At 41.2% G+C, this 23400-nt stretch overlaps 1 protein-coding gene across 1 annotated transcript in view; it reads right to left on the bottom strand.

The window, feature by feature from the left end:
• Positions 1 to 21558, bottom strand: part of skila (SKI-like proto-oncogene a) — a 57012-nt gene extending 35454 nt beyond the window's left edge. The window contains exons 1-2 of the mRNA XM_055151498.1: positions 20964 to 21558; positions 19182 to 20460 (exon numbers count right to left, since the gene is read on the bottom strand). Coding sequence (XP_055007473.1) covers positions 19182 to 20297 — 1116 coding nt within the window. The 5' untranslated portion in view covers positions 20298 to 20460; positions 20964 to 21558. The remainder of the gene's footprint in view (positions 1 to 19181; positions 20461 to 20963) is intronic.
• Positions 21559 to 23400: the final 1842 nt, after the last annotated feature.

Consider the following 23400-nt stretch of genomic DNA (forward strand, 5'->3'; position numbering starts at 1 on the left):
ACTAAACCAGGACTAACCAGGTCAGAATGAAACCAAGACAAAACAAAAAACTCAACAACAACACAATTAAACTCAGACTTAAACAGAAGGAGGATTAAATTTGGAATACATTTTTAGGACAAAACCAGGACTAAAACAAGACTAAACCAAGAACTAAACCACGACTAAACCAGGACTAGACCAGGGTCACAATTAAAGTCTACAGGTTAGGCCATATGCACTTAAGAAAAGGTAATTACTAAACCTATTTGTTCAACCTGCTATTGTATACTACCTTCACTCTAAAACAGGACTAAACCAGGACTAAACAGGACTAAACCAGGACTAAACCAGGACTAAACCAGGACTAAACCAGGACTAGGCCAGGACTAGGCCAGGACTAGGCCAGGACTGAACCAGGACTAACCCAGGACTAACCCAAGGCTAAAACGAGACTAAACTAGGACTGAAATAAGACTTAACAGGACTTAAACCAAGACTAAACGTGACCGAAAGCACTACAAAACCAGCACCAAACCAAGATTAAACCTGGACTAAACCAAGATTTAACATGACCTAAACCAGGACTAAACCAGGACTTAATATAACCTAAACCAGAACTAAACCAAGACTAAACCAAGCTCCCTTCTAAACAGTCCTACAGATGAGCAGCAGGTGTATTTTCAGTCCTGTATTTTCAGAGACAGACTGGTGCGTGGAGGCAGGGCGAGGGAGAGGAGCTGCGGAGGAAGAGCGTTGCTAAGCAGACTGCGACTCCACCATCACTACAGAGAAAACACACAAAATGGAGACACGGTCTGACCCTGTGCTGAAAACTACTGCTACTGCATGTTCCACAGTGTTGCAAAGGCATTGTTATGGCGATGTTAACAAGTGCAGTGTCTAAATTTGGCAAAGAAGTAGTTTTATTGCAAGGATGCTATGGGAATAAACAACATATACTGTATTTTTGAGGGCAGACGCTGCAGACAAGTAATTAGATGATCCCAACTGATCATAGAGATGTAAAAATAGGCATATTTTTGTTTAGTCTAAACTTTATTTAATCCTGTTTACATCCTGATTTTAGCTACAGTTTATATCATTCGTTTAGTAATTGCTTTAAATGTTGTCTTATACCTATATTCCCAAATATTGCTATACTTTTCACATTTGTACACAAGTCATAATATTCCAATAGTGTTCTTTTTTTTTATGTATTAGCTGTTTTCCTGCATTTCCAATCCACCCTACACCCTACCCTCCTCCCAACATAATGCACCCATTTAAGCCCTTTAAACATGCTCTCTCTGCAGCAGACAGTGTAATGCGTATGTTAAGGGCGGTCTGAAAGCTTTCTCCCGCTCTCGCTGCTCCGTAGGTGGCCACATATCGATCAGACGTTTGTTTACTTCTTGCACATGGATGGATGGGAGGGGAGAGGGGGAGTACGGGGAGATACAGGGATGGTGGTGGTGGCGGGTGGGTGGTGGGTGGGTGGGTAGGTGGGTGGGGGGCTGTTCCGCTCCACAGTGCAGCAGTAAATGTCAATGCCTTCACGGCCTGGTGTGCTGCAGGGCCAGAGGGGAGCGGGAGGGCAGGGGGCTGGAGGAGGAGAGGGTTAGTAGTTTTAGCTCGCGTCCGTTACATTGACAAAACATACCTAGCGGCTAAAAGTGAAAGTGGAAATAGGCTGAAGCTATTGTGTATGAGACAAACCTGTAAAGGTGCTTTCTGATTCAAATTTCACCGTTTCTTTTATCTTTGGATAGGGATTAGAGGTAAAAAAAAACAACAACACTGAAAACATACTACTAGTACTGCATCCTCTCGTATAGTTACTTCTACACCCAGATATAATATTGTAGGTGTTTACACATAATACTAAGTTAGCTGTAGTAGCAGTAGTAGTAGTAATAGTAGAGCTATTGTAACAAGAAAAAAAAATCATATGTTCTTTATGCATAAATTACTTCTACTACTACTACTACTACTACTACTACTACTAATGAAAATATATAAGTTATGTGTAAATACTATGTGTAAAATTATGTGTAAATACCTTAGCTTACATTCTTATATATTATTATTACTGCAGTAGAAGTAGTAGAAGTAGTATAAATAGTAGTAGAAGTGCACTGTTATAACAAGAAAAAAATCATGTTTATGCATAAACTACTACTACTACAGCTAACTTAGTATTATCTGTAAACACCTGCAATATTATATATGTACTGCTGTTTTACAACTAAAATAGTAGTAATAGTAGTAGTACTAGTAGTAGTAGTAGTAGTAGTAGTAGTAGTAGTAGTAGTAGTGCACTATTGTAACAAGAAAAAAAAACATATATGTTGTTAAAGCATAAACTTCTACTATTATTACTACTACTGCTGCTGCTACTACAGTTCTTATTGGTCCTGTGTAAAGCATAATGTGCTACAAGCTTTCTTTCATTTAAAAACTGCAGTACATGATATTTCGATAACTATAAATTTTCCATTGCATATGCCGCTGCCCCAGACACGAGCAGAAGACAGAAAGTCAAATTGCAGTGGTCTCTCGTCTGTTCTGCTGGGAGCTACTTCATACATATTACATGTACCAGCTTGTTTGAAGCCCCCTCTGCTGCTGCTGCTGCTGCCTCTGAATGAGCAGCTCTACACTGTCCGGGACCCCAGCACCCCCTCTCTCCTCCCCTTTTTCTCTCCTCCCTTCTTTCTCTCCTTCTTTCACTCTCCTCCCCATTCCCTTCTTATTCTCTCTCCGTTTCTCCCCTTTTGTCTTTCTCGTTCCCCCGTATCCCTTTCTCTCCTTCTCTGTCCCACTCATTTTCTCTCCTCCGCTCTCTGCCCTTCACATTCACTCTCTCCCTCCCCTCTCTCTTCCCCATTTCTCTAGCACTGTCTTGCTCTCTCCCCTCCCTCTCTCTCCCCTCTTTCCCCTCTATCTATAGTTCTCTTTCTCTCGCTCTCTTTCTCCTCTCTCACTTTCTCTTCTACTTCTCCTCCGCTTTCTGCCCTTCACATTCACTTTCTCCCTTGCCCTCTTCCCTAAAATATTTTCTCTCCTTCACTGTCTTGCTCTCTCATCCCCCTCTCTGTCTAGTTCTCTTTTTTCTCTCTCTCGCCCCTTCCCTCTCTTCTCTCATTCTCTCCTCTCTTACGTTCTCTTCTACTTCTCCTCCACTTTCTGCCCTTCACATTGACTCTCTCCCTCCCCTCTCTCTTCCTCCATTCTCTCACACGTTCTCTCCTTCACTGTCTTGCTCTTTCATCCCTCTCTCTCTCCCCTCTCTGTCTACTTCCCTTTTTCTCTCTCTTTCTCCTCTCATTCTCTTCTCTCTCACTTTCTTTTCTACTTCTCCTCCGCTTTCTACCCTTCACATTCACTCTCTCCCTTTCCTCTCTCTTCCCTTATTCTCTAACACTTTCTCTCCTTCACTGTCTTCCTCTCTCACCCCCCTCTCTGTCTAGTTCTTTTTTCTCTCTCTCTCTCTTCACTCTCTTCTGTCATTCTCTCCTCTCTCACTTTCTCTTCTACTCCTCCTCCACTTTCTGCCCTTCATATTCACTCTCTCCCTTGCCCTCTTCCCCAATTCTCTAACAATTTCTCTCTAACACTGTCTTGCTCTTTCACTCCCTCGCCGTCTAGTTCCCTTTTCTCTCTCTCTCCCTCCCTCGCCTCTTTACTCTCTTCTCTCATCCCTTCTTTCACACACAAATCTGGGAATGCTAATTTCCATCTACTACTCTGACTCTTGCTGTACCCGAACACTCATGACGATCTAGAGCAGTTTCTGTGGAGTTTTGACTTGACTAAAATGCAAATATGGGACACATTTCCGGCGCTGGTGTCAGGAGCCAGACGAGTACGAGACACGCCGTACGCACCAGTGGAGTAAGCGCTTAAACAAAACGCTGAATCAAATCTTGGTCAACTGTCTCCACCAGCAGTTCTCAAAATTTTACTTTAAGAATCAGCACAAACTATACGCCTGTAAAAGAAGTTTGAGAAATTTGCAAACTTACTTAAAACTACTTAACAAAAACTTGCCTCCAATTCTTTAATGCATAAAATAGCAATATTATTTTCACCTTAACAGTTAAGGCTAAAGATAGGGCTGTCTCTCAAAAGCAGAAACATCGCAGTGTTCACACCGTCAAATTTTGGTTCCTCTTTTCTTAAATAGAAAAAAAGTGACAGGATGTTTTATTTGCCATACTGTGAAATATCTCCATGGAAACAAGCAAACCCTCAACCAGAAAAGTTGCACAATAGCGTAGTTTAATAGTTGTTTATATTTAGTCAATATAGTAAAAAGGTTAGACCTGGTTCAGTTTAACTTTTTGAAAATTCATGCACATCTCTCCTCCTTTCCTTTCACTCTCTCATCGGGTTTCTAGAAATGTCCCCTCTCTCTCTCTCTCTCTCTACCTCCATTGAATCCACTCACAGTCTTTTCAAAAACAGCCGTACTGGAGGAAAGCAGCAGCAGCCTGACAGAAATGAGCCCGAAAAAGCCTCGTATTGAAGAGATTGTCATTTTGTGTGAGTCAGAGGGCTGAAAGTACGCACACCTGGCAACACATCAAAATGAGTAAAAGGCTGAGTAAAATCCTAGCTAGTTATATATTTGAAAGTCAGGTTATCACTATATATTCATCGCTGGTTAAAGGTGAAATGTAACTTTTCCAGTGGGGGAGCTGCCAAATGCTTGTCGCTCTGAAAATGCCATTGCTTTGCCTGTAATGTTCTGTAATCTAACACACATAGGCTATTCAAATGCAGATGTTTTCTTGCTCAAAAATACCTTGAATAGCACACTATATTGTTACTATACAATTGCTATACTGCGTACTATTTCAGACAAAGCAATAAAAGCTCCGTGGAGAGAAGAAGTAGCGTACCATCCACCAGGAAAGTTACACATGGCACCCTTAAATCAACATAATAAAACACAAAACAACTGCAGTAGAATAGGACCAGAAGGAGGAAGTGTCTGGTTTTGCTTGTGGTGCGTTCACGGTGCGTCTGTACAGATCTGGCCCAGTGGTTGAAATCACTGACCGCAGACAATGATGCGAGGTTCAAGAGCAAAAGGGAGTCTTTATGTCTGTCTGTGTGTCTATGTCTGTGTGTGTCATCTGAAATTGGGAAATGGCATCACAAGGATACAAGATCATGCAAGACTAGTCTGCTATGAGTTGTTGGCGGCAGAAGTACAGAAGTAGTGTTTGGTAATACTATAAAGTGAATTGTATTTTGAACATTTTGACATTTGGATCATATTTATTCTAAAATTTGTTCTCAGATTTCAAAAAAATAAAATCCTTGCTGTCACATATTACTGAAAGTTTTTGAGAATAAATACAGTTGCTGGCTATTTTCCTATATCATTCAGTTATTGTTACTAACCAAATTTTGTATTCTGATTTCTCTATTTTCTGATATATATATTATACAAATGTTGTTTTATTTCACATATAGAAACCAATCGACATCAGATATGACATTCTATCAAACAGCTAGACTTTGATCGTATCATTAGTCAAAACAAAACTTAAGAACAGATTTAGTGTCTCCAGGCTACACTTGTTCCTCTGACTCATGTTTTAATGAATGGGTGTGAGTATGCCATCATCTATGCTCCGGATGCATCTGAGCCAGGATCCTGACTGAACTTTGATGACCAATAAAATGCCTGGCATGTCTCAGAGCAGCTGTCATACAGTCTGGTTAAACTGTCGCCAGATTGTAAAACCACAGAATACACTACCAAAGATTTCACAGGTGTTAGTCAAAGGGAAAAGGGCGTTCAGGTGTCAAGGTGAATCTCAAAGTACGCAGGAAAAATTAGGTCATTGATTTTTAATATCTTCCTTATTTTAAAAGTTAGAGCCAAACTATGGGGTAACTATTATCATAGTCAGAAACATATATTTTTATTTAAAGGTCCACTATGTAACTTTTCTAGTCTACCACTAATGTTTCTCCATGGAGATATTATTGCTTTGGTTATAGTGACCCAGATATCCTTAGAAACAAGCAGGTGACACTTACAGTTACAGGTCGAATCTGTGGAGAAGCAAGCCCACCCACTGTAAGAATACATGTTTTTAACAACATACTTGAAATGGAATAAATTAGGGGTGTAACGATATCCAAGTCTCATAATCACGAAATGCAAGACAGGCACAAAAAGTTCCAACTAGACTTTGTTGTTTTGTATATTTTTCATGATTTTTATTCTGTCTAAAAAAAATTAAAAATAAATGTGGCATATATTAAAATTGATGCCAAGAGAAATGTATAAAAATTCATTGACAACTGTGAAACAAGTGACCATACTATGATTCGTAGTAATTAGTCACTACCATTATGCACTATAAGGACAAGTACTCTTCAAAATACTTACTTTGGCTTGAGTACAGTGTAAGGGTACAATGATTATTACTACTGTGGTTAATTCATGGTTGCGGGACTTCAAGAGCTGCCTCTTTAGTTCAAGAACAAGATCCAGTTGGAAATGTGAGTCTGTTTAAAGGACTGTAAGGAGCAGCAGTGGCCCTTGAGAATAATAAAAGAAGAGCTACAGTATATAATAGTAATGTGTGGAGAATCAGAGATATAAAAAGGTCAAGGAAATAGGTGAAATTCACTACAGAAAAAACTTTATATCTGTTTTGTAAAAAGCTATAAAGGCTATTAACATGTGTTTTTTGTTGGCTTAGATGTCAGTAGTTGAGAATTATTCATTGCGAACTGTGCCAATGGTTTCCGGCAAGTTTGCTTAAGCTCTGCTATGGTTGAATGGTTAAAATACTGCTCTGTGCCAAAGCTGTCAGAGCCCAAAGATTTTCAAACCACGATTCAACATAAGCTCTGCACTTTTGTTTGACTTTTGTCTTAAGATTTCATATTTTCTGAGAACATTTGTGAAGAGGACAAAAAGTTATAATAGCTTATGTATGAGAACAAAATGTAATGGAATTTGCTAGTGAAGGCATCCATGGTAACAGATAGCTCGCTGAATGAAAATTATTTTGTTATTAACTAAATAATTATGCAAGGACAAAATACAATTGTAAGCTTGACCAATTATAACACTTCTTTGCCGTCTGTTCTCCATCTTATACTGTTTTGAATAAATTTAAAGGTGAAATCCGTAACTTAGGGAGTGTCTATTATCTGCCTGTCTCCGTGGAGAAGTTGTCGCTTTGCCTAGAATGTTCCAAAGTCTGGCATTTCACTTATTTATCTCCATGGAGACAACCATCAGGCCACGTTAAAGGTCAAATCTGTGAAGAGATGACCACCGCCTACAATGAGAGAGCATGCTTTTCACGGATTAAGCAAAGAAAACACCTGTAACTGAGTAAATGCAAGATAGATCAGTTGGAACACACCAGAAAAGTTACATATTGTACCTAAGTTACAATCCTTCTTGTAGTTTAAAGTGTTTTAATACTATCGGAAGCAAGTATATTTTTGAATCTTTACCCCTGCCCGTTAAGTCCAGCCTTGAAGAGATAAGAATTTACAGGTAGAAATATACAAACTAACTAAGAATGAAAATCTAAGGTTAAGAGGGTTAAGAGATATTGTGTGATGTTTGTGGAGCAGAGGTGAGGTCCATAAAAGATACAACTGGACCAAAATCATGACTCACTGCATGGGAGCGTGACTTCAGTGCGTGGGCTGGGGACCTTTGCTACCTCCAGCCACCATGCGTTTTATTAAATATGAGTTGTGCAAGGTTTAGGTCGCTGTAAAAAGGATATTAAGAGAGAAACGTGTGTAACTGTACATAAACTACACTAGTTCTATCTCTCAATGGTGAAAAATAGACTCAAAATGGATGTAAGACTGCTCTCAAATCGAAATTACTTCAAATGGTTGCACTTCTTTGGGTAATATAATGTCCACTGTAATCTTATCATGTATTAAACCAGTTAACGCTGTAGTTTCGACCTCTACAAACATGTTCTGACATGCATAAGGGATTCTTCTTATATTAGTTTTGCAGCATGACGTGCAAAATGACGTGAAATGAATCTTGATCAGAACATTTTTATTGGATTACTTTTTCTCGCTTAAATTCATACATTATACATCAACATATGCGCCAGTCAAGGTTTTAAATGGACTTTTCACTACTTGAATTTACTAGTACCTGACCCTATTATATAAAGCACATGAGATTTCATAGCTCATTTGCTTGTATCAAAATATAAACACAGTCGCATATATGGAAATGATCGGCCATTACGAAACACAAATGCAAATAAATTACCAGTAAAAGAGGAGCAATGGGAATCCTTTAATGGTAGACATAAGCTGTACGTAGCGACATTTCTCGCTATCTGTTTTTAGTGTTTTCTACATGCATAATTGATCATTGTGGTGGCTGGGTTTAATGTATTGTAGATATGGCCCAGCGGGATCTGTGACTTTGATATCCGGCGTTTATCTTTCTGTCTGGGAAACTAGGGCTCTGAAGCGAAAGGGGGGAAAAACAATAAAGTCTATGTCTACTTATACAATGTGTGTTTGGTGAAAGTCCTATATACGGGAGAATCCTTGTCTCCTTATATCTTCATTAATCACAGGTCCCACCGGGTAGGCGGCACAGAAGCGGCTTTCAAATGCAAAACTCCACACAACCTCCTTTAGTTTACAGTATAAGAGCGACCAGGCCCAACCCCCAAGGCATTTACGGCTAACTAGCTAACGGCCTGTAAGAGCTATCTCCCAGGGAAACCAGGCGGTGAACAGTTAATCTCCAAATCAACAAATAGATTCATTATTACAGCTCGTTATGTGAGGGCTAGACGTTCAGAAAGTCTTATGGTAGCTGAGATCGGGCCACAGGAGGCAGGTTAGTGCTAATTGCAATGAATGGATTGGATAAGCGCATCATGGTTTAGAGAAAGAGGAGAAGAGGTGAACATTACACAATTTTTCTACCTGGCAACACCAAACCAGATTAAGAATGAAAGGGTTCTGGCATAAAATATGAGAATTAAATACAATTCACTACAATCTGGAAGCAGATTATTTCACTAGAGATACTAATTGATTGAAACATTTTAATTGGGTTAATTATAATCAATACCACAGAAATGGAAAGCCTGGGATGTATCATATTAAGGTACATACAAAGTTTACAGCATAGATTAAGTAGAAGTAATAGCAGAAGTAGTTGGAGTTGTGGTAGTACCCTGTTAGAAATATACTTGACCAAAAACGGATTTCTGGATTTTTTTACACTATAGAAACTAGGGATGTAACAATAACCAAAATATTGTGATATCGTATAGTCAAAGTTCTCACAATAATATCGTGGACCATCACAATATATCGAATTCAAGTCTCTTTGCTTAAATTCAAGTCGAATTCAAGTCTCTTTGCTTAAATTAAGAGTTATGGTGTCGCTAAAAAAAAAACTGAGGGAACTACATCGACCATGATCCCTTGCTCCATTTCAGTGTAAACTACATGAAGAAATAACAGTTCTAAGCACTTTTAAGTCTTAGTTCTTTGGATTAAGTCTTGTCAAGGCATTTTAAGAGGAAAAAGTAGCATATTCACAGTTTTGTTAGCCTCCACAAAATATTGCAATCAATATCTTACCATGAGGTTCATACAGTGACGATATCATATCATGAGACTTGAATATCAGTACACCCCTAATAGAAACTGACTATATATTCACACCATACCAAGCTGTCAGAGTACTCGGACACATTTTAACAATCTCCAATAAAGACTGTAAAGACGTCATCCCACTCTGTTAAAATTGGCACAGACCTTGAGTGTGGCGATGGTACAAACACCTGTCAGTCTAAATCCCTTACAAAGAGCAGGACAGTTGGTTCAGGAGGCGCTCAGACCATTGTTTAGTCTATGGAGCTGCTGGCAGATGTGGCACTGCTCCGAGTATCTGCTCTGGACTATCTCTAAACACGGATAACAGGTATGACAACAGCATTTAAAGACAGGAAGGGACCACAGACTTGTCAATATAGAGTCATGTTTTGAAAGGCTGTGCGAGTTAAGGCAAGTTCTATACCAGGACTAATTTATAACTAAATCAGAAGTCATCTATACTTCAATATAAACCCCAACTAGATCTAAGACTGGAAGAAAACTGGCGAATGTTTGGTTGCCTACCACTCTGAAGTTTGCCTATATCAACAGCAGACCTCTTACTTGTCTGAGTTCTTTGCCCAACGCACTCCCGTAATTACCCATAACCCCATTGTGTTCAACATCCAAGTCCATAACTAATATTTGCTCATGTTTCAATGCTTTTCTTCTCTATTTGTTTATATGTTGACGTAGCTCATGCTGTCCAACCTCAGGCTAGAACTGAATAGTCAATGTTGTCAAGTCATGTAATGGGCCAATGAATAAACTTATTCCTCAATTATTGTCCATTAAAATCTCTGATATCAAAACTTGCACTATTTTCTATTACCAAATGAGTAAACTCTGCTATTTTTTCTCAGTGCGAGATACTGAGCCAGGCTGCAGCGCCGCTCTGCCAAAGAAAATCTATGGGGATCTTTTTGTCCTCTAAGCTTCGTTTTTCACCCACTTTTGGTGCAATCTGGCGCCGCTAACCTGTGACCCCGGCCTGCGAGATTTTTAACTGCTGGCTCTGGCTCAAATAAAAAAAGAAAAAGAGGGAAAAAAAATCTGTTCACTGGAAGGAGAGAAAGCCCGTAAAGTAATGACATTGGCATTCTTCCAGTGCGCTGCTGTGCTGTTATGGAGCTGTGATCCTGCCTCTGACCTGATGCTGACATACCAAAGGGCCCCTCAACGCTCAGCCCCTCCCCTCTCCAAAAGGGGCCCCGTCCTGCAATTTACAATTTACAGGAGGGGCCAGGAGCAGGAGTGAATACAGGGCTAGACACGGGACCAGAGTTGCCAAATGTGCTTCCTCATAACGACTTTGGAATAAGAAAGTTACTTGCAATTTTTGCCATGATAAAAGTGGAGGTTTTGGGGTTTTTTTTTGCCTTTTTCACAGTAATAGACCCTGTAATAACTGAAATACAAGCAAGTCAGAGTAATTTCTCATTCGTTCAGGAGTGGTTTCAAAGATAGTCATCTGGAGACTGGTTTTGAAATGGTGACCAAATTGAAAATGATTTCTAAATGGGTTAGACGTAACTACATTTTGAAACCTTTTGTACCTAAAATATAGTGACACAAAACTTTTAACTAAGATCATTTTCTTCTTATTCCTGTGGAGCTTGTTTGTGGGATTTTTTTTGCAAAGCTTTGGTCACTTATTACTCTCTGAATATCTGGCAACCCTGGAGTGAACACAGGGCCAGACACAGGGCGCTGTGCATAAGGAGTGCAGTCTCTCCCACACACTGAGCCCATGTTAAACCCTGAGTGCGATGTGGGGAGGGCTCAAAGGCATAATTGTTCCATGTTCTGACCAATTTTAAGCCGTCAGTGAGTTGCAGTCTGAAAGTTATTATGACATGATTAGAAAATGTTTTGATAGCAATTAGCGAGGCATTTCTAAAGAGGTTTTACATTTCATCGACTTGCAAACACTTGTAAATTTTTCACAGCAGGAGGTAGGTATCTGACTATGTGGGAGTGTTCACGCTACCACCCAACAATTGGAACTAAAGTGGAAACTAAACTGGACTAAATCAGGACTAAACAGGACTTTTTAAGATCACGGTAGGATTTAAATTTCTGATATTCAATTTGATCAAAATATGGCGTAAAAAGGACTAAAAGTGTGGACTAAACCAGATTAAACTCAAGACTTATAAGAAAGATCTCAAAGTGGAAAGTACAGCCAGCTATAGGTTACATACAGTATCTTCAACTCTTTGTAACTGTGGTGCATTCAAAGACCAGCTGTGTACTGTGTAGAAGTGGGTAATTGTTCTATAGTTATGTGTATGGGTGTCTTAGGGCCAAAGGAGCACGCTGACGACCGCTGTCTATGGGGTTAGCGCAAGTTAACTATCTTGCTTGTGATTGGCCAGTTTGGAGGGAGTATCTGGGCTGTACGTATGGTTCAGATGAGGACTCGCAAGGTTAATTTTCAGCTCAAGGAAACAGGAGCTGAAGCAAGAGGCCCCCTGTAAAAAATATATATGTGTGTATGGGCCCTGAAGGCTAAAGACAGTTAAGGGAGTTGTTGTGCGCATGTGACCAACCAACAAGCAGTTAACACAACCCTATCACAGAGCTCTTTGCAGGCTGTTCCTGTCTAGCCCAAGGGAGGTATGTGTCGTGACCACACTTCACCTCAAGTTGGAGTCCACCGCCGCGCGTTTTCGTCTGGCATACCGTCTCAAATCTGCAAAATAATCATTATGGAACTGCAGATGTGAGAGGTTAAGTCAGGAGAGGCAGCGTGTCCAGACAGAGGGAGTGAACACAACATAAACTTAAAATCATCAGGTTTGATTTATGAGTCAAACTACAGCTGTTTTGGCCAAGGCTTGTTTTCTTTGGGCCTTGTAAACTTCAAAAAACATTGCCAGGAAAATGTAAAATGAAAGAAGGCCAGATTAAGTCAATTTAATCATTTTTGGATAGAGTTTATGACTTGACAGCATCAGATCATAAATGTTGAAAACTATGTCAGCAATGCGAAAGATATGGTATGCCTCCAAAATAAATAAAAAATGCTGAAAAAGTTCTTCACTACATTTAAGCAAATCATTAATTATTCAACAATCCACTAGCATAAAACCTATTCATTCATTATTTAACAGAATTTAAATTTCAGCCTCAATGTTTGCTGTGTTAAATGCTAATGAATTATTTAACAAGAACTTCCTAAATCTATCTCAATAATTCCTAGTGGATTTCCTTAATAATTTTCTGACTATGGGACAACTTATTTTAAACATGTTAGTTGAATAAAAATGTATAAATCATATATTAAATTGTTTAATAGTATATTGCATACTGAAATAACTAATTACAAACAGCACAGCAAACAAATCAAGAATTTTGTTTTCAATCCGATATTTGTCCATTTTAATGTCCATGCGAAGGCCCACAAAAAAGTAAAGTTGTAGTTAAGTTCGCAAATTAACTTTTCTCTTTTGTACAAATTATAGCAAAGTCATCTCTTAGTTTCATTGTTCCTCTATTTGCAGCAGAATTAGAAACCTATCTAATAATGAAAACATCCCTCGAGCTCATAGGGGCCGCACCATATTTCATAATTTACATGTGAAACTATGTCAAAAACTTTTTGTGACAACAAGCCCTAGCTGATACGTAGCCAATCCCTTCTCTTTCTAGCTTTCTCTGTTCCCCCCTCTATTTTGATTTCTCTGTCTCTTTCCCTCTCTTTCTGTTTCCCTCTCCATTTCACTTCCTTGCTTTCCATCTCTCTTTCTCTTTCACCTCTCTCCCCCGTGTCCACTCCAGTGCCCCATATCCATCAGCTCCAGACGGGATCGATGAGGTCTGTCTCCCCCGTTATAGACGCACACAAGTGGTTCTTATTGCTTATGTAACCATTGACTTATCGGCTCATTTGGCTTCTGCTTTACTCCGTTACCGTCCGCTGATTGGGGCCCGGGGCGTATTGAGTGCTTACAGAAACATCAGGGCATGGAAGTCTACACTGGACCAAAGACGAAAGACAGGTCAAGCTAAAGACAATTGATGTGTCGGTTAGCAACAAGTCTATAGGTCAAAGGAGGTGAAGTAAGGATCCCGATAAATTACGTGGCGGTAGCTTTGAAGATATCGATAAATGCGGATGTTGCGTCGTTGAGCAAGACGCTTTACAAAGCTCGGACAGGTGTGAATGTGTAACTGGGAGAAACACCTCTGTCTGTCTGTCCATCCAGAGGGAGCTTTGACACAACTTGTGTTCTGAGCGGGGCACAACCCGTCACCTTGCCTTCCAATGTACAGAATGAATGTCTAAATAAAGTTCGTAGGATGACTGTAGAGCAGATTGTGCAGAATAGGCTCTATTCATGCTTACGTCGCAAACCAGGAAGGCCTTTGGAAACATGCGATGACAACTTCCGGTGTAGTTCCCGACACTGGGTTCTCTGACCAACTGTGGTAAAACCCATTGAAGTAAATGTGATCAGCGGTTAAAAGAAGACTGTGCTCTTTGGAATAATCTTGAATTTAGTGCCCTTATCTCTTCTAAATGTATCTACTCAATGCGCTCAGAGTTGTGCGTCAATGGGGAAATGATGAAAACTGAGGTATGGTGGTAATTGTTGATTAGCCGAACATAACGGAACGCTTCATTGACATGGAGATGAAAATACTGGGCCATTTTCTAATTTTTCCTAGATTCTGTCAGACATACTACCATGAACAGAGTGCGCTGGAAGTTGCATGTTTCTAAACGTCTTCCTGGTTTGTGACATAAGCGTGAATAGAGCCTATTTCGCTCAATCTGCCCCAAAAGGCAACGATAACTGCTGACTTATCCTACTGCTGATTGTGACAAAGAAGTGAATAAAGCATTTCACTTTATTTTAATAATGGACTTGTCACAATTATTCCAAATGATTGCAGCCCTATTAATATATTTAGATATGTTTAGACATAGCCGATAGCAATAAGAATATACACGACATATATGGCACAGGTCTGTTAAAAAGCATTACAAGTGAGTAGTCAGTCAATGCTGTAGACTCAGTTAGTCATTAGCGCTGCTGCCAAAACCCAATTACAGCCTGTCTGTGGGGTGATTGACAGGCAGACAGGCGGCGGAGTTGTAGACAGGAGCTGGGCCTGTACAGCTGTGTGCTCACTGCTAATGCTAATGGTAATGAATGAAGTCACTGCTCTCCAAAATAGAGCCAACGCGACGACGCACACGCTGCAGCTGTCTGTGGAGCAGTGCCCAGGATGTGTCACCCAGATATGGGACAAGACTGGCGGCGGAGCCAATGGCAAGACGGGACATCTGATTAAATATAGGCTAAGACGCTGTTTCAAAGGCATATTGGTATCTTAAGCTGCGTTTTGTTCACATCTATCACCATCTGATTCGCTTTTTACCAGATGTTTGTTTGTTTGTTTGTTTGAATTACTGTTCAATTAATAATTTCCCTTGTGGATACATGAAGTTGTGTTTTATTGCGTCTTACATTTTGGCATTTTTTGATTGCTTCTAATATCAAATCTAGTCAAGTCTCCTCAATATTTTTTTCAATAACTTTATATATTTTAACACTTCTTTTTAGCTTGTGTTGTACATCTATAAATTGTCAAAATCTACATTGTTAGGGACTTAAAATTTTGTGATGATAACTGATCATGAATACTTACTGTAGTGAAATTAATCGCTTAACCTACTTTAAGAAATAACATTCTTTTTAGTCCATGCCAGGAGAAAACTGACCTAAATTACTGTACATGATTCATCCAAACCTCTGCCAGTAAAAAAATAATGGTGTCTGAAACCACGAGTATCGACTACACTGACAAAAAAAAAACGTTTCCTTCCCTCAATATTGCTTCATGTTGGCGGGGGTTTTTCCCATTCAGTATTTGCGTAATCTAGATTTAGTACAATTTGTCTTGTAAAACACCGCGCACATAAACAAAATGTCCCTCCAGCTACCAGACGACTATTACACAACTTCACACATCTATCAGCTCAAAGGAATCCGTCTAGCTTTTTCTCACTTGAAAATAACCCAATAAAATGACGAAACATGACGGTGTACTCTGAAATTTCGCACCAATTAAATAATGTCTGCCACATCACAAACTGAAGTGTCTATTGAGAAAACGGACAAGCGACGCCGGGGGAGAGGAGGGGGGGTAGCTTGGGTTTGCTAATAGGAAATGTCTTAGCTTTTTCAGATGGAGCACAAACATAGGGCAGGATATGGTCGTGGAAGACATGGGAGAATTTGGAAAAACAAACTTCCTCAATGTTTAGCCTGTTCGGGTCACTTCTTATGATGGGGTCTCGAAAAAGTTAAATAAATGCACTAGTAAATGCTAGCTTTGACGCTAATGGTGATTATAGGGTGCACTTGGGTTGAAGCTAATTTCCAGCCATTTTCACTTTTGAGGAATTGTACTTATTATGCTGATTGTTAGTTGCTAAAAAGTACAACATCGTGAATTTCAAATTCCAATACATGCCAAATAAACACATCTGGTGAAATAGCATAAAATAATATAACACTATAACCATATTCTAGTAGCCAGGCAGGCGCCACCTAGTGCCTCTGCTCAATTTCATTTCTTTCCAGTGACTAGGTCAGGAATCAGAATACACTAGAAGGTTTGCACAAACCCCAGAAGTGCAAGTTCGAGCACCAGCCAACCAGCAAAGAGCCATACATTCTGTGTTGGCCACGATTCCCGAGATCGAGGATTTAAAGCCGGAACAAAGAGAATGTTTGGTGAATTTTATCAAGGGGAGAGACGTTATTGCCCTTCTTCCTATGGGATTTGGGAAAAACTTAATATACCAGTTAGCCCTATTAGCAACGCATTACATACGTCACGACCAAATAGCAGCGATTGGTTAAATAAAAAAAGTACCTACCTACCGCTGAGCGAACGAATTCTAACGCTGCGAGGTCAGACGGTTTCCACGAAGTGAAACCGGCTGATGAATCAGGATAATATTCTAGTATACATATTATTATTTGTACCCTACACATGGTAAGATTGAGTGACGATGTTGAAACCAATGTATTGGATAAGAAAAAAGAAACATTTTGATTATTTTTAATATTTATACCTTTTGAATTCGTTTACTGGTCTATGCTGAAAATGTGTTTGTAAATTTTTTTTTTTTCCATAAACTTTCCTAATCCTGTCTTGGTCCTACTTTGCATCTTTCCACTTTCACCATATTCCAGTGAAACAGGCCAGTGAAGGTTGTCCCAGTTACATGACATGACACAGGTTTGGTTCCAAAGATATTTCTACACCTACTTCCTCTAAATATGTCCTTGTTATTTCTTGGTAAAGCGTCACAAAGTTTTCCTCTAAAGTGCTCCTCTCCTGCTGTCCTCCTGGTAAAAGCTTGTGGACTTGTGGAAGTGGAAAGATTGACTCACAACACCACAGTCTGAGTGAGAGACAAGTCCGTCTGCATGACTTCCTCTTGGGCCTACCACACACTTTCAGTTCCCATAAACATGTATCTCTATGGAGCATAAGGGAAGCAGGTCAGCCTGTTCCCTGGTCAGTGGTTGGGAGGTTAACATTACTAGGTCAAAGGCTAATTGTGATAATTTAGATTGCAATAAGTTAAAAAATTGTTGTGATAATTTTAGAAGCATTTAGAAGTTTCCATTCAATTTATACTCCAAAAAAGTACAATTTATGTAAAGTGGCTTTTGATCTGGCTGTTTTTGTCATCTGAACTGAACTGGTGTCTTTTCTTAGAATGAAACATGAAAGCCTAATATTGCAACATCCCTGGTCCATGGCATTTCACACAGGTCAGGCTGAGAGGGGCGCAGGCATCCTCTCTTTAAACCAACAATCACCTGCTTCCTTTGGGCAGCATTAGGCAAACGGACTTTCCAGGAACTCGCCGCCCAAAGCAAAGACATAACTATGACTGAAAACTTCCATAGTACAATTCAGATTTCAGTCCGAGGTAAATATAGCCCATGACAGCAATGAAGAATGCTCATGTTATTGGTAGAACAAAGTTGAAAACAGGACAAAGCACTGAACAATCAGAGCAGGGTTAACATTGTAAATTAAAGAAGTAAAAAGACTCTGTCTAGCCAGTCTAGCCATGCTAACTTATTCAATTCATTAGTATGTTTATAAATATAGAAGGCTCACTTCCCCTTTGTATAATAAGATTTCATTGGTCAGACAAAACTAAATTGACAAGGCTCCAACCTCACTTAACTATGAAATGAATGGGTCTTGCTGGACAGGTAAGCACTTTACTCATTTTGTATTTAACATATTAAAGAATGTCAAGTTTTATATTACATGTGCTATAGTAAACTGTAACATAAGAATCAGCACTAAAACAGTAGTCACAGTGGGGCAACACAAGCTTAAAAATGTGTTAAAAAGTGCAAGGCATTGAAAATAGATGTGTCATGCAAGCCTCCATGCAAGTGAACAGCGCCATAGGGAACACAGACAAAGTGTACTCTCTATTTCAAGGCTGTGTTTTGTACATGAGTTGTGTCTACGGTTTTGGATGTCAGACGCTTTGTGCATTTCCTTTGCGGTATTGAATCGTCTATAGTTTTGAGAAAGAATGTCGATAGGATCCAAGACTGAGGAATGCGGTCAGGACGCCAGACGAGACAGTATTTCCGCAACTTGTCAAATTTAACTGGGCTAGACATATCTGGCACGCTATGACCGCTCAAAATTTGATAAAGTTGAATTGTGAAAGTATTAGTAATAGTTGTCAAATCGAATGAGAAACTGAGATTGCTCAAGACAAAACACCTACTATTGCCAGAAAACCACTCAATTGGGTCAACCACGATGGTCAAAGCAGGGTCATGAGACATCAAGCACTCAATAACAGTTAGCAGAAGTCAGTCTTTTCACTCTCTCTCACAGCTCTCCCTCTGGTCAGTTAAAAAGCATTGGCAGTAGTGTATTTGTATAGTAATAATGGAAAACCAATAGATGTAAGGCAAGTAAATAACATTTTTAAAGCAAGCCAAGACTGATTATTAACAACCAGTATTCATTATTGCGCAATAATAACACAATGATTTAGCATCTTAAAACAAAACTAGCATCTCCTATTCTAGTTGTTTTCAAATAAATATTAGCATAAGATGACTGAGCAAACATTTGAGTCGTTAGCATTGTAGTGATATTGTGTTATAGTGGGGGGTCACGTAGGCCGCTGCCAGAACATGCTGTTGAAGCAGAGTTAAAGCTGCCTCTGTAGCAGGCCTTTTGTCCAGCCTCATTCAGTGACCCCTGCGTGACCCCGACACAAACTGCACTTCCCCTGGTCCTGCAGCTGTGATGAGAGCAGAGCAGACATGTGTCACCACCTGTTCTCTGCAGCGTACGACCGGTCACCAACGGTTTAAGAAAACAAACCCGAGTGCTGAGCAGACAAAACACAGACTGTAGTGTCTCTGAGAGAAGGCATTATTTCACATTAGGAAACATAAGCTATAACACATGTAGGACACAGGCTCCTATCTCACCACTTACACTCACAGTAATATAAATCAATAAGCTCTTACTTTGTCTAGCGAGCGCTTGAGCTGGAAGTGGAACTTCTCCTTGACCTCGTCGAGACGCTGCTTGAGTTTGGGCTCTTCTGATGAGCCCTGGTACTTGCGGGCCAGCTGCAGGTAGCAGGGCCACTTGGCCGAATCGAAGCCCCAGTGGCAGGTCCTCTTGTCCGGCGACTTGTGCGAGTGCATGACAAACTTCTGCGGAGAGAAGAGCAGCTGGCACTCCACGCACTGGATACAGGGTGCCTCGGGCTGAGTGTAGAACTGGGGCACGAACAGGCCCTGGCACTTGCCCAGACACTGGTGCTCCACCTGGAAACTGCTGTCACTCTCTTTGAGCAGCGCCTGAGCAGACAGCTTCCCGCTGGGGTCAGTGGGCAGCGCCGCCCCGGGGCGCAGCAGAGCATTACACAGGCGCTGGGCGTCGGTCAGCGTGATGAGGCCGCAGGACGGCGCATTAAAGGGCAGGATGCCCAGCACCTTGAGAATGTGGAGCTGCTCGGCATCACAGCGGGAGCAGTACACGTAGAGCTCGTCACACACGGTGTTGATCTGCTGCAGAGAGAAGTCACGTAGCACTGAGTTCAGCACCTGAGGCAGACACAGACGCTTCTCACCCCCCACCACGAAGCATGAGATGGACTCTCCTTCCAGCACTGAGTGGGTCAGTTCTGTGGAGCTGTCACAGGGCACCAGCAGAGGGCCTCCTCCGAGCACAGGGGGTGAGGGCAGGGGGGGCATGCCCGCGGGGGAGTGCTCGTGTCCGGTGCGGGCCGAGAAGGCGGCAGGACCTCCCAGAGAGCTCTGGCTGCTCAGAGTGAACTGAGCCAGAGTGTGTTTAAGTCCAGGGCTGAGGTCCAGCGCTTTAGCCCCACCCACATGTAGCTCCGCTCTTCCCTCCAGCTCCAGCTCTGAGCTGAGACGTCCCTCTGGCAGCTCACGCTTCACTTTGGGAAGCTTCTGAAGCTGGTCCAGGCTGCGCCTCTTCAGGTTCATCTCAGCCATCACACGCTTCTTTATGGGGGCATCCTCCAGCCTTTCTCTGTACAGGCGCTTCAGGCTGCCTTTGAATGCACTCAGCTCTTTGAAAGGGGGCTTCAGGCTGGTCTGGGTGCTTGCCATGTCGAACACAGGTCACTGTCTCTGTCTGCGGTCAAGTCTTATATTCCACTCAGTGAGTCTCTCCAAAAGTCTTTTCAGATGGCACAAATCTTCTGGCTCTTACACACATGCATGGTGCTGGTTGTAGTATTCAATGTTCAGATCCTCTTCTTTTTTTTTCCTCCTGAAAATGAAACACAAAAACATTTTTAAAATCATGCATTATTGTTTTTTACATTATACTATTGTGTATTAAAGTGAAATGATCACATCAGATGGTGTTGTGGCCCATGAAATCCTTAAGAGTTAAAATGCTTTATGGCTACTATCAGCTGAAGGCTGGAGGTCAGTGGCTGTTTGCATGGACCACTAAACCAAATGGCCATTACCATACTTCACACAAACACACAGCTTTTTCAGACCTTGTAATTGAACTCTTCAGAAATTTGCATTTAGTTTTTCACTAAAGGCTTCGAAGCAAACTTCCAACACAAAGTGCGAATTTTAACAAGCGAAACCAGGTGAGCAGCTTGAAAACTCAGGCAAAATTCCCCACAACAACCCTGCCCCTCTTTTCCATGACATTGTGAATGCTAAAGGCTGATACACAATGGTCAAAAACGTGTCACTTTGCAAATGAAAGTGCCCTTCCCAACCATATTGTGCCTTCCCCTTAGGTCTGCTTACCCCACGCTGACCCCATCAGCTCCGTGAAAAACAATTGATAAAAGCGTTAACAGCAGTCGTCCTCTGCTCTCAGTCCTTTCACAGCATGACACGGTGCATTGTGGAAAGCGGTGTTTTCCCCTTTCTACTCTGGGCTTTACTGCGGCGTTACACAGTGGAGCGTACCAAGGTAAACAACACTTAACTGCCTTCCCCAAATTAAAGCCTAATGTAGCTGATAATGGCTGCTACTGCAATATGACACTACATCGAAATAACGCACGGTCCGCAATCCCAGGCTCAACCAAAACCACAATCCTATTAGGGAAAATCACCCACGTTCAATAAAATACCAAAATGTAAACGCTACTAATTTGGTGCAGTGAAGCAATTTGGAGAGTGTCAGTCATTTTTTTTTGCGCCGATCAAAAATGCTGCTCTGCGTAAGGTAACGCACACGAGCGAATGGATGTTTGTAGGCGTTTTACAGCAAAAATCCGCTATAGGCTGATGTGAAAGGCAGTGGCTACACAATTAAACCGCCAACCAATGAATGTGCGACTCTCATGATACATTAAAGGACTCCCGTTTGTCTGCGTAAATCCCCACCCGAGTGAATAAACCATATATCCACTCTTGCCTCCGAGGATGAAGTTGGGTTTGGGTGGTAGGACGGTCAAATTTAGGAGATATATCCAGGTGTCATTCGTCGCTATGCCTTTTTGGTGCAAGGACACGGCGTGTGTGGATCCTCTAGCAGCGTTACTACCCCTCCTCCTTCTCTCCAGACTGCTTTGACTGTACGCTATCCTTCTCCGGTCTGTTCTGCTGGCTCGCCACGACGGCACTGGTATGCAGACAGCGCTGATAATGACATTCACTGTCTACACACTCTACTACGGTCTTGTCTGGGGAAGGCACCGCGGTTCAGCAATTACAACATCGCTCAGTAGAAAATACTACATCACAAGGGGAATTTCAAACGTGACTTGTGCGTAAAAGTCAAACCTAGAAAGGCTGTCCAGCGCGCAAAGGTCTTCCCACACATCCCGACAACCCAACTGAACACGGCACGCTCACAGATCAAATGAGGCCATAATGATAACACAACTGCAGTATATGATAAGCAAACAAGTACATTTTCCTAAAGATAAATCATAACCAAACACTCAGTCCTTTAATCCAAATCATTGCGCATCTTGCTCCACTGACCCAGCGTACCCCGGCATAAACGTCTATAAAACCGTAAAACATCGTAATAACAAATTAATCAAGGTTGTTTGGGGTTGTCAATAAATAACCAAGGTCTGGTGTAAAAGCTAACAACGTGGTTCTATGATATAGTGAAAGAAACGCAACGAAATCAATGACTGTAGTGACTTGAGGGGGTGTCCCATAAGGTTAATATTAATGCGGGCTAACATGCTAGCACCAGACTGCTAACACTACAGCAAAGGCTAAAACGCTTTAGCCGCGGACCCCTACAAAAGCAACAAAACAATCAGTGACTATGGGTAAAATATCTCCAATCGGAAACATAATCACAGCTATTTCCAAATGACAATCCCGAAAAACGCCGTATTTAAAGCCGTAAACACTTGCCCGTGGAGTGAAGTGGCTCGTCCTCCTCTCTGGTCCGTGGTCTTCTCGACACTGTCTGGAAAAGCCTAGCGGAGAGCGCACAGACACAGCCCAGAAGCGTCACTGCACTCGGGCTGCTGAGAGGAGGAGACGTCACCGACTGACGGAAACTATGCGGGGGTGTCTCTGCTTTGTCTGTCCGCCTGTCTGGCCGTGTGTGTGTATATGTGTGTGTGTGTGTGTGTATATGCGTGTGTGTGTATGTCTGTCTGTCGCTTTGGCACGAAGTCTGGGGAGGTTTGTTGTTTCCGAGTTGCCGAGGGCACACGGAGAGGCACAGCGCGTAGAAGTTGTACTAGTGAGTGAATGTAGCCGACTAGTGGAAGAGGACTGCAGTGAATTTGTTGAGGACTTTTCCGATTCAGAATGTATAGTATTTTGTTTCTGAAACCAATGGATAGGAATATTCTATTTATGGTTTGATAAGATCGACATAACCATCGTCAGAGCATAGTTTTGTTTAACCCTATGTGGCTATATAACCTAGTGTGACCAGATTTTAAAATGAAAATCTGAGAAATCCCTGGTTTGGGTTGGTTGGTAATAATAAAACTGTGAAATGAGTGCATAATTGTTATGCACTCAGCACTAATGTGACTCAGTATAGTCACATTTTCTTTGTGTTTTGGTAATTTTTAAGCAGCTTTTCTGTATTTTACATAAACAAATGAGAATTCATGCTTCTCTTTACTGTTGTCAAGTATCAGATTGGTCAAAAATACAGACAACTGGGACATTTCTTGTATGAAACTATGAGAAATTACTGGTTTTGGATAAGTCTGCCGGAACATGGGACACAGGGCTCAAAACTGGGGCT

This window comes from Boleophthalmus pectinirostris, unplaced genomic scaffold, assembly GCF_026225935.1.
Source record: "Boleophthalmus pectinirostris isolate CB_2022bp ecotype Guang Dong unplaced genomic scaffold, ASM2622593v1 HiC_scaffold_16, whole genome shotgun sequence".
NCBI lineage: Eukaryota > Metazoa > Chordata > Actinopteri > Gobiiformes > Gobiidae > Boleophthalmus > Boleophthalmus pectinirostris.